This window comes from Enoplosus armatus, chromosome 6 (assembly GCF_043641665.1).
Source record: "Enoplosus armatus isolate fEnoArm2 chromosome 6, fEnoArm2.hap1, whole genome shotgun sequence".
NCBI lineage: Eukaryota > Metazoa > Chordata > Actinopteri > Centrarchiformes > Enoplosidae > Enoplosus > Enoplosus armatus.
In genome coordinates this window covers 9205950-9218331 of record NC_092185.1, presented here as the reverse complement: position 1 = coordinate 9218331, position 12382 = coordinate 9205950, and the positions used below count along the sequence as shown (strand labels likewise).

General features: G+C 41.2%; 2 protein-coding genes across 2 annotated transcripts; one reads left to right on the top strand and one right to left on the bottom strand.

Moving 5' to 3' along the window:
- Positions 1-729: 729 nt before the first annotated feature.
- bbs10 (Bardet-Biedl syndrome 10) lies at positions 730-3257 on the bottom strand. The gene is made up of 3 exons (XM_070908081.1): positions 3058-3257; positions 2013-2975; positions 730-1846 (listed from the first exon to the last, which is right to left on the bottom strand). Exons 1-3 carry the CDS (start codon positions 3246-3248, stop codon positions 1027-1029), a joined length of 1974 nt encoding a protein of 657 aa, XP_070764182.1. The 5' UTR covers positions 3249-3257; the 3' UTR covers positions 730-1026.
- Positions 3258-7945: 4688 nt separating this feature from the next.
- syt1b (synaptotagmin Ib) lies at positions 7946-11967 on the top strand. Its single transcript, XM_070906867.1, has 8 exons — positions 7946-8093; positions 9292-9473; positions 9915-10028; positions 10171-10338; positions 10436-10603; positions 11026-11143; positions 11536-11669; positions 11761-11967. Exons 1-8 carry the CDS (start codon positions 7946-7948, stop codon positions 11965-11967), a joined length of 1239 nt encoding a protein of 412 aa, XP_070762968.1.
- Positions 11968-12382: the final 415 nt, after the last annotated feature.

Here is a 12382-nt window from a genome sequence, read left to right as displayed (position 1 = left end):
TGTGCGCAGTGGAAAAAAACATTCTGAATACTCCCCCAAGCTTTCCCCTCTTTGATATTTGCGACCGTCAAGTGTGAGTCATGAAGAGTTTGATCCAAAGCGCAAACAAAGCCAAGAACTGTCTTTGTTTCTGAGATATCCCTTCATAATTAATTTACGGAAAATTTGGAGCAACTAGGAGCACACACTGATTACAGTAAACAGCACACATTTATATATGGTTGCAAGTCTAGATAATTTCTAATGACTCACTATTGGCCCAAAAAGAGGTGAGAATAGAGTTACTGTTCCTCTGATTATAGCACAAGGAAGTGCACTTTGATTTGGTTGTTGAAAGCCGGGTGTTGCCCTCTCAGAAACCCCACCCCCACTATGGCGATAAGGCTGATTATAAAAAGGAGCTTGTATATTTGTGAGACGATGTCTGCATGTTGTTCTGTGTGTATGCCTTTTATGTAACAGAATGTGTACTGGCCAAGGGAAGAGGGCAGGAAACTGAGATAAGGAAGAGAAATGTTTAAAAAAAATAGGAACCATGATGAGGACTCAAGAGGAAAAAGGCCAACATCAACATTGGCACACTCACACTACCACACTACTTCACATTAACACACAGTAGATAAAGACTAAACTATTTGATAACGGCTGCACATTCTGTCCTATACAGAGATTAACACTTAGGTAGTTTGATGTTTTCTTTTTTACTGTTATTGCCAAAGCTAGCCTTGATTCAGGACAGGACGGTATAGAACCACCGTAACATTTTATTGGCCTATAAATTGCACCCCACCACAGTACTGGCATGAAATGTACTTGACTATCTCAGTGGAAGTATAAATGTATATTACAAATATATGCATCACAAATATATTGCAGAGAGGCAAATTAAAATACTGTGGCCATACAAAAATTGCAGTAGCAATCTGCATTAAAGAGGAAATGATTTCCTCCAACTTTTAAATGATACCTGAGAAAGAACAGAGAGAAAATATGTCCATGGCTTTCATCTTGGGACACAATACAATCTCAGTCCTCAGCCTCGTCCTCTGTGTCCTCCCAGGAAATGTTTGCAAGTCCGCGTGACTGTGTGTGCAAAGCAGTGTGCGTGCACAACACAGTGTCCACCTGGAGAAGACTTGAGACACACTGCAGAACGGCCAGAAGTAGCTGGTATTTACAGAAAACAGATTCAAGGCCCGAGTCCCAAATAAAAACTTTGGATGACACATCAGCCTCTCTACAACAATGCATGCTTTGTTTACCCTCCTCTAGAGGAAATTCCCTTTTACCCCGATCCTGTATGAGGATTGTGTCCTGTTTGTGTTTGTATACGCGGCTGACAGGGTGGGAGTGATTCTGAATAAAACTCAGGATCCTGGTTTGAGTCTGCAGGAAACATCGCAGATTGTGGGAGTAAATCTGTCGGGGCACGCTCAGTAGAGCATTTGCCAAGAGGTGGGAGACAGCAGGGACACCCATATTTGTGTCATCAGAAACTGAGCAACTGTGGCGTTGTTGTAGGAGGGCATGGTTTAAGAGAAACTCAAATGTCCCACCAGCAGGTATAACACTGCCTGGCTCCAACACACCCTGCTGGAAGGGAGGTGCATTGGGGATCTGATTGTCCATATGTAAAGATGTGCTTTTGTTTGACTGCACGGTCCTCTTTGATGCTGTAGTTGCAGTCATGCCCATGGGCTCCCAAGTTGAAAGTAGCATGCGGATGGCATCTCGAAATGCGCATGCATACTGGTCAGTTTGCCCTTCCCCTGGGCCGCAAAGGACCAGACTGCAGGGTTTGACCAGGACCCTTTCCTCTGAATCATGGAAAGCCACATGGACATACCTGTGGAAGAGAAAAAAAGGGTTATTTTGACACTTTTGACCATGAATCAAACCAGATAAAGAAAACACCAGTAATCAATGCCCTGTGGATTACAGGTATGTGTAATTCTTTGTATGCATGTGTGACTTTGTATATATGAGTGAGAAAGAGAGACATGTTTTCATACCTATGGGCTCCCAGCAGTATTGGTCGGCAAAAGGTCAGTGTAGCAACATGCTCTGGTTCAATCATCCAGCAGTCTGAGGCAGGTGTGGCCCCACTTAGCCGGGAAAAGAGAGACAGCTCATCTTCACTGACACACTCCACAATGCACATGTCTGCCTGTGCAGCTAAAGCCAGGACAGCAGCAGACTGTTTGACTGCAGACAGGAGCACAGAGACACCCAAACTCTGCAGGTTTGCAATGACACACTCTAGTGACCTTTCTGCCCAGGCGCTAAATTGCACAACACTTCTTTTCATCCTTTGCTCTCCACATCCCAGCTCCAGCACTTCTCCTGCACTGAGCAATTTTGGCTGCAGGTGCCCTGTAAAAACTACAGCTTTAACTGGCTGGTGGTCAGTCTGAGGGCAGGGCGTAGAAAAGTCCCTGTGAATGACCTGCCCCTCAATCAAACGTGAACAACTAATAGGGAAGCCTAATACAGGTGTATGCAATGCAGGCAAGTTGTCATTTACAAACTGAAGTGATAAGGACGGTAGGTCATTTTTAAACCTCCAGTGAGTGAGCAGTTCACAGGTGAGGCTGCTAATAAAGTCACAGTGGGTGCGACCAAGACGTGAATGAAAGAATGATGCCAGTAGCTTTTGAACACTGTGATTGTTTGTGTGAGCTGGTAATTGTGTTTTTGCAGTGAAATCCTCCCATGAAAGACAGCATCCATACGGGACCACTCCCATAGCAATGATATCATCCAGCTCCTCCAAAGCAAACGATAGCAGTTCGTCAGCCAAGTGCCTGGCAGTGGCAGCCTCTGCTGCTTCCCTGGAGTTATAGGTGTGAGACACATTAGGCTCCTTGCAGGCCGTTGTATGAATCATCCGTACTAATGACGCCAGGAGTAGGATAAAGGTCTTGGATCCATCGCCTGTTACAGTGCTGTGTTTCAAGACACACTCAACCACCATCCTAAAATGAAATACGCACAAACACATCAAAAGAGAAAATGTCACTTGACAAAGAGTATCATATTTAAAGAGTAGATGTGTACCTGGCCAGTGGATGCTCCAGTCGTAGTGCTGTGAGAATGCGTGTCCCACTGCGGCTCAACATTGCCTGTCCTGTGTCTCGGGTGAACAGCACCTGTCCTCCTTCAGGGCCAAAACTGTGGAGGACGACTGACTCCAACACAGACACAGTCTGCAGAACATGTTCCAGGTGAAGATGCTCCACCGGCAGCATCCCCACACCCTGGAAGGCACACAAGCTGAGGTTTAAAAGAGGATAGGCTAGTGTTCCAACTATCAATTGCATAAAATAAATCTAAATTTTATAAACAAGCAACAGACTCAGCACCACAAGCAGTGTCCAAATATGAGTTTTTGGTTCATTGTGAAAAGAAACAAAAGGGAATATAACAGAGGTATGCAAATAGTATTGACTCAAAACATTACATGTGGGATAAATGATTTCATGTATGCTGCAGAGTTGTCCTTTACCAATATTTGGCACATGGCAGATGTCAATTTTACATCTTTGCTTACATTTCAAGAGCCATGTTTTAATGTTAATTACTACTGTGTTAAAACAGTCTGACTTCCAACTGCAGTTCTAACACTGAGCATGCATTACTCATAATAAATAATTTCTGTAATATCTGTTCACAATGTAATATATATATATTCACTCTGTAGTACCTAAATAGTGATCATTTGTATCATACTGTAATATCTTATTCCGTATAGTGTCATTACAGTATACTATATATATATATAGTATACACTATACGGAATAATATTTTATAGTATAGTATAATACACTAATATATTATTCCGTATAGTGTATACAGTATGTAGCAGACAGACTTTATGTACACTATATAATGTATTACATGCATATGTGTGATAGTTGAATCTAATCAAGTGCTGTGATGCAGTCTATATGCAGACTTTACATACAGCTAACAGTCAGTGGATAACTATCGGACTGTAACTGTAGCTGTATATACAGTGGCTGCACAGGGACATGATGTCCATCAACCATGAATACATCTCTACAGCAACAAGTAGCTCCTATATTACAGTACTACACAAAGTTACGTTTTTCTTAAAGGTTAATACCCAGCGTTTGTCAATGTTCACTTTCCTGTCCTGTGCTGTGTATTTCTCCTGTCATGGCCGTCGTGTCATTTGACTTATAAATGACTTATAGTTTACTTCGCTAACGTTACTCGGCGAACTCGATTCTATTTACCACTAGCTAAGTCACGTAAAAAAGCGTTAGCATCTCCTAGCTAGGTAGTTATTTGAACCAATGCAGCGAACTCGTCAGCGGCTCAGGTGATCTTATTTTATTATAAACCATTGATGACTTAAAAGCACCATTTTCTAGCTGCCACAAAAGCAGAAAAATAACCCATTCCTTCCCCAGAACATAATGCTTTAATCTGAGAGAACTCACCATCAGTCCAGCAGGAACGCTTTCTCTGTATCCAAGAGACGAGGCTTCTTCTGTGGTTTGTTGCGTCCATGCAATTTAGATCAGAAATTACTGTTGCCACCTAGTGTGTGGAGGTATGAGCTGTTTTTTCTATCCCTAAAACCAAGAACGCAGTTATACATACAGTAGTTTATTCTGTATGTTTACAACTGGGCAGGGATTTTCTTTGCTGTACATATCATTTTTATATGCGTGTGTCAAAGTATTACATAACATATATTCATGACTATTTACTGATTATGTGACTGTATATGTCAGTTTGGATGTTTACAGAATCATAATAACTTTCATAATCTCCCTGCCTTCACAGGACTTAAAATACTGGTGCTAGGTGTAGAAAAATACATGAGCAAATTTGCAGCACAATGGAGCTTTTTCACAGAAATTAAGGTAAAAGCGCAGGTGTAAACAATAAAACGAATGATGCTTCAGATTCAAGGTTATTGTGTTGTTGTGTATGCTGGTAAACTGTCACACTGTCATGGATTGCTAGGAAACTTGGAAAGCACGAAGCCTTCGTTAATGTTATTAGTAACACCTGTGCTTTTCCTACTGTGACAAGTCAAAATGTCTGCTGTGGGGCTTTTGGTCCACTGTTTACACGCTTTGTCACTAAGCACGCACCATGCTATGCTTTATTACAAATGAAAATCAGTTTCTCTTTTGTAAATTCCCTCATCCTTAACTGAGTTCAGCGCTAATAATAATGACACTAGATTTTTTATATTTGTAACTGTTTTAAATTGTGTCTGTGTATGCGGTGACTGCTCTGTCTGACTGAACTGCCTTGTTGTGATGTTGTATATATGTAATTTGTTTTTAGGCATCGCTTGTAAAAGAGATCTTTATCTCAACGAGACTTTCCCAAAAAATAAATAAAGCATAATTTTCTACACACATAAATGCGTCACACATAAAAGGTCACGTAACCTCAAGATTCCAACATGCATGAGTTTGAGTCAACTGGCCTCACTTTGTGATGACAACAGATTTAAAATGTTTGTCATAAGCAACAGAAATACAGAGGTTATGTCTCTTCCCTGCTCATCCCCCTACCCCCTCTCTTTCCCTCTGTCTCGTCCCTCCTTCTGTATAGTATCTCTGTGCGTCTCTGGTACCTCAAGGTGAACGGGGCGGGGCCGGAACTTGATCTCTGTGTTGCTGCAGAAACCACATCCTAAGTTTCTAAATCAGGCTACATCATCTATACATAGACAATATGAGACATTTCTGCAGCTACTGCCAGATGTACAGATGCGCACACACCAACACACATACAGAGCTGTCCACTCTGAATGTAAATGCCCTCTGTTGCTGAACTCTCACTATGCTAACGAGCCTTTAAAAAGCCATGTCACTACACTAATGAATATGCATCAGTGGCCCGCTGAGGGTGACCTGTAGGGATGGGACAGAGGTCACGAGAGGTGGGACGTCAGAAATAAGCACCAGTGCTCCCATGAGACCTGAATGGACAGAAAAGAACATTCACATTCACCCAAACACATAACACACACACACACACACACGCACACACAGCAGCAGCAGCAACACAAGATCAAGCTGCATTCCCACCTATCCCAACCCCAACCCTATCTTGTCCTTCCCTCCCTCTCTCTTTCTCTCTCCCTGGATCCAGCTTTCACACACCTGCTCTCCTCTTCTTCAGGTCTGGCTAGAAACTGGCTAGAAACTGGCTAGAAACAAACACTCTTCCTCACTTCACCGTTTTCCTCCACCTCTCCTGCACTCTCTGATCCTGTCATATTTTCTCCTCACCCTCCTCCTCCTCCTCACCTATCTCTTTGGAAAAGGAGTACCTGTGAGTCTGAACATTGCTGCTGAGACGTCTGAATACAGGTATGTCTCGGGGTCCTTTTGTTTTTCCTCTTTGTTTCATCAATCAAAAGTACTTTGACTTATTTCTCTCTCGTCCGTGCTAAGTGAATAATAACTGTGTCTAAACCCACAGACGCATAATAGATCAATAATATTAAATCAGGTCTGTGCAGGTCATTCTGTTGTTTACTGGATGAAGGCTGGGGTGCAACAGCACAATCATAATGGCTAATTTATTTGTTTATTTGTTTGTAACTCCAGTTTCAGGGATTTTCTTTCGCTTCTACTGAAAGATTCGCTTCTTCTGAAGGTTGAGAACATTTCTGATGTCAAGCTGTGAAGGCTGTTTTTGTCTTAAACTTGTAATTTCTGACAAGCTTTCATCTTGCAGCGACACTGTATTACATATACTGTAATGAATTTGCAACCTCGTTAGATCAGGTGTTAAAAGAGTTTTAGCTGTTTTGACAACTGAAGTCAGGGGACCATATGGTGTGAATACTGAGTCATTCATTATCACCTCTGCAGCAAAGAGAGAAAGACAACAATTTACATATATATATATATATATATCTATATATATATATATATATACGCACACTATATTCCAATAATTAGCATTTTGACAAGTTAGTAGCTTGTACAATGTATCTGTGTCATACTGGCATATGCAAATATAAAAGCTGTGAATTAATACTTAGTTACACTTTTAACTGAGTATTAAAATATTGCTTAAAATACACAATAACATGATCCATATCAGCGGACTATAACATATGGGACATGCTGTTCTGTTTGGCATCACCACCAGTTCCTTTGGATGTACCTTGAAAGCTTCTGGTTGCTCCTGCAGCTGTTGGTGTATCAGCGGCGGCTTCTGTTTGAGACTCTGTCTTTTCAGACTGAACTGGTGAATGATCCTGAAAAAGCAGAAATAAACTGAAGTCAGTGTTTGCTTGGATGTGAGATCACATCTGCTGACTCAACCCCAGATACTCAATACCTGTGATGTCTGCAGAATAGAAAATAAAATATCATTATATAACATTTTTGCATTTGGGACTCGAGTGTTGGCAGTCATATACATGTATACTATATGTTGCACGGATCATGACCTTGGCACATGATTCTCACCTCTGGCTGCTCACTGTGGAACAGCAGCAGTCCACGCGTGACGCTTCAACTTCACCTCTCCCCTTCCTCTCCTCCGTCCCTCTCGCCTCCATGTCAGCAGGTTTGGCAGAGACAGCGGCTTGCATATCCTGTGTTCAAGTGTTAGTGCCAGGCCAGCAGAAACAGGAGAAGTCATTTGACACTGATGGTTATACAGTGTCTATAAGCAGATTATTGCTTCAAATAAATCTGATCAATAGCATTTATGGAAACTCTGCTCTGGTGTGTATGTGTGTTTATGTGGTTTGTTTGGATGGTTCCTCGGATTAGATTGTTGTACATTTGGAGGGCATTTACGGGTGCCTATTTCTGTTTTGTTGAAGTGTAATGTTCCATATATTGCATAAGTTGTTATTTGGTTAGGGCTGAGCCATATTTTTCTGTTTCTCTGCCAGTTTAATTCTGGATCTGCTGTCATTCCTAAAATAATGACTGGGAACCGTCGAGCTGCTCCGGCAGCACCTGGCACCCCCGCTACCCCAACCCACTTGTTAAATGCAACAGCCACCCCGGGCCAAAATCAATCTGGAGGCCACAGTCCCAACAAGTTCATGGGTGAACTGCGCAGCGCCCACAGTGAGTTAAACACCTAATTCATTCTCATCCCCATGGACCTTTGGGCAGGTCTGGTATAACACACACATTAATACAATCATGCCAATGTACTGTAATGGTGCAGCCACTAAAAACTGCATTTTGAAGGATATTCGGGTCAAATATCAAAGAACCAGAGGCAGGTACAAACATGGTTTTCAGTAAAGCATGTGAGGCATCCAAGTATGATTTCATACTATGTGGCAATTTAAAAGGATAAAAGTGCTGTAGCTCTGTCTTGTTTTAAGAATATAAATGAGATTTGAGTTTAAATATCTAAAACTGATTTGAATAAAAGATTTGAAGTTTAAATGACTCTTCAGAGTACTATGCTGGAAGTACTGGGCTGAAAGCACTGCCGGCATGCCCCAAAATTCAAAACTTTGTGAAGATTTACAGTAAGATTGCAGATATCGTAGGTATATATTTTTCTCTCATTCTATCCATAATGACAATTTCATAAAGAGAGTATTATCTGTATTCCCATTATCAGACAGCTAAAATTATTGGATGGCAAACTATCCTCAGGAAGTAAAAATTGTAGAGTGTCTCATGACTGAACGAGGAAGGGTCACACTGCGTATGAAAAGGCCTGACAAGTATTTGCTCATATGGGACATATATACTACGTTAGGTTAGGTTAGGTTACATTTATCTCCCTGGCAGAAGTGTGTTATCTGTTTGTCATCTCTTGTGTGGAAGTTATTCCCTTTCACTAGTTCAGACGTGCCAGATTTGTACATGCATATTGGAGAATCAAAATTGCAAGTCATACAAAATGGCATCTTGTATTTGAATATGTCAGAGTCATATATTGCTTCGATGACCCTTTAGAACAAGCAGAATACATAAGAGATGGATACTAACACCACACCTTACAATATACTGTAATCCAGTATAACACCACCACAAAATATGGCCTAAAATTACCACAGATTTGAATCAGCACCTCTCTGACAATAGCATTTATTACAGGAGTATTGGATTGGATTGGATTGCATTTTCCAGTGATCCTGATATTTTGTTCATTCTCTGTATATGTGATTACACTGTCTGTGTTTTCAGTGTGGGAAAATGGTTTCATCTCAAAGGGAAATTTAAGTGTAACATTCTGAACGGCAATAGTGTGTGTAAATTAATTACCTATCATCTATGTGTGTGTTTTTACGTGTGTATGCAGTGACATCAGGGGCTGTTGCTGCCCTTTGCATCGTGAGTTTGTGCGCAGTGCTGTCGTGTGCTGTGTGTGTGTGGAATAAGTGCTTGAAAAAGAAGGACAAGGACAAAGAAAAGGACAAGAAAAAGGGAAAAGAGAAGAGCAAAGGAGGCTTTGACACTGAAATGGATGGAGGGTACCATGAGGTAGGCTACACAGACACACACACAGTCTCTGCAGATATATTGTCGTTGCAATGTATCACAGTCCTGACATCCGGGTCACCCAGGAGTAGTAAAACTGTCAATGTGTTAAGACTAATGGATATTTGCACATTGCTCATGTTGTAGTAAAGGTTGAGGTCCGAGATGAGTTGTTTTGGGGTGTCTTTAAGGATGCAGGTCACATTTAACATTGGCCCGTCTCCTTTAAACAATAAATAAACCATAGATGGTAAATTTATCTCTGTTTAATTGCCTCTGGCTGTGTAATACTATACAAGATACTGTAGGAACACAGCACAAATAGCTGCCCCACAAGTTGACAGAAGGTCTTCATTGATTACTTGTAAAGTTATATATTTCACCCGCATGTGATGTGTGTTTGTCTCTGCGTGTGTGTGTGTGTGTGTGTGTGTGTGTGTGCAGTCGCTGAAAGATGAAGGTAACAAAGAAACAGAGCTGTCAGATAATGAGCCCAAGGAGCAGGAGAAGCTGGGCAGGCTACATTTCACATTAGACTACAACTTCACAGATAATACGGTGAGATGCCGCTATTCACTATGACATGTTTTGCACACCATCTGCCAACTCTCAAATGCCACATTTTAATACTTTTCTTCTCTCTGTCAGTTAGCCAGATTCTCATCTCTCGTTATTGCTTTCCTTTGCTGTCACTTTCTAGCTGGTAGTAGGCATCTTGCAGGCTGCTGAACTTCCTGCGATGGATGTGGGAGGCAGTTCTGACCCTTATGTCAAACTCTATCTGCTCCCGGACAAAAAGAAAAAGTTTGAAACCAAAGTTCATAGGAAGACCCTTGAACCCAACTTCAATGAGACTTTCACATTTAAGGTCAATTAAAAATCCAAGATAAATAAAAATGTAGTTATTTTTCCAGATATGGCATATAATATGCTTCAGATTATTGTCTTTGATGTTTCTTCTGCAGGTACCATACACTGAGCTGGGCGGGAAGACACTGGTGATGACTGTGTACGACTTCGACCGTTTCTCAAAACACGATGCCATTGGAGCTGTGAAGATACCGATGAGCAGTGTGGACTTCAGCCAGTCTCTGCAGGAGTGGAGGGATCTGCAGAAGGCAGAGAAGGAGGAGGTGGGAGCACGCTGTGAGAGGGGGAGAGGAGTTGAACTTGAAAAACGGGATGCACAAGTTGAATAGGATGAGACAAATTTTGCTTTTTGGTTTTCCAGAATTGCTATTCAGTGGTTTTCTAAATCTGTTTCCTTGTATTCCATGATGTGTTTCTTTGTGTTTGGGTTACTGATGCTTGACATTTCTTTGGCTAGAGTAAAATCAAATACGTCCTACTTTTGATATTTACACTTTCAATGCCAGGAATACTGCACAGAGTAGTCACCCTGATTTTAAAGCACCTCTGTCTCTGAGAAAGACTGCAGCCTCTTGTGATGTTGATATTTCAGCTTCAATATTATTTGGTGTATTTATGTAATCAGGAAGCCATTCTTGGGAGACAATTCCCCAACAACATACTCACTTCTTTTTCTTTATATTAGAGCGAGCGGCTTGGAGACATATGTTTGTCCTTGAGGTATGTGCCTACCGCAGGGAAGCTGACGGTGGTGATTTTGGAGGCCAAAAACCTGAAGAAAATGGATGTGGGTGGATTATCAGGTGAGTCGAGCAGCAATAAAATCTCAAATCCCATTCGATCTAAGTTTAAGCTTAAGCTGAGTTTTTCAGTATGAACAAGACCAGTGCCACAATTAAGTAAAGCTTTTTTGTCATTTTAAACTCTTCAATTAATAAGAAACATAAATATGTCTTAATACATTTTATAAGACTAGATGCACCCTAAATAGTCCAAGTTTGTTAGCTCTGGTTGAGCATTAAAGGCTTAAAACGACTTTTTAGTGGTGTGTCCACTTTCAAGCAGTTTCTATTTGGGGGAAACTATCAGGTGTTACTACAATAGATGTTGTGTTTCACTGATGGAGTTACTGCGTCAGTGCCAGGCTGTTGGTCTGTTGCGCTGATATAAACCCTCTCTCTGTTCTCTCTATCAGACCCTTATGTGAAGATCCACTTAATGCAGAATGGGAAAAGACTCAAGAAAAAGAAAACAACGATAAAGAAGAACACTTTGAACCCTTACTACAATGAGTCTTTCAGCTTTGAAGTGCCATGTGAACAGATAGAGGTACATTTATTTGTTCTCACACACACACACACAAATGCAATTAATCAGAAATTCATTCATTTTCTTTGGGTGCGTGTGTTTCCATATATAGAAGGTGCAGATAGCAGTGACTGTGTTGGACTATGATAAGATTGGGAAGAATGATGCCATCGGGAAGGTGCTGCTGGGCGGTAACAGCACTGGGATTAAGCAATGCCACTGGTCAGACATGCTGGCCAACCCCCGGAGGCCAATAGCCCAGTGGCATAGCCTCCAACCAGAGGATGAAGTCAACGCACTAATTTCCAACAAGAAATGAAACTATGACCTCGGCGGGCAATGAAACCCTGCAGCATTTACCTCAAATACTTCCACTTTATGTTTCTACCTCTCCCCTAATTCCCCTAAAAAGCCCTTTAAGCTACTTAACTAAGTAAATCTACCCAATAATACCCTGTTTTACCTTTGACAATACCTGAGTCTTTTCCGGACTTTAAGCCTTCTTCCATCAGTAATTCCCTCCCCCTGCTTCTACCCAAAATACTACAAAGAGTTTTAGACAAGGTGTATCAGTATGTACAGTGCTATTAAACCAGATGAGATTTTTTTTTAAACCTTTGTATGTTTTCCTTCTGTTCTGTGCTGTTCAGTAACATGCATGCTACACCTGATATAAACATGATTAACCTGCAGAGGGAGACAATCCAAAGAATAATGATATAAAATCCTCATAT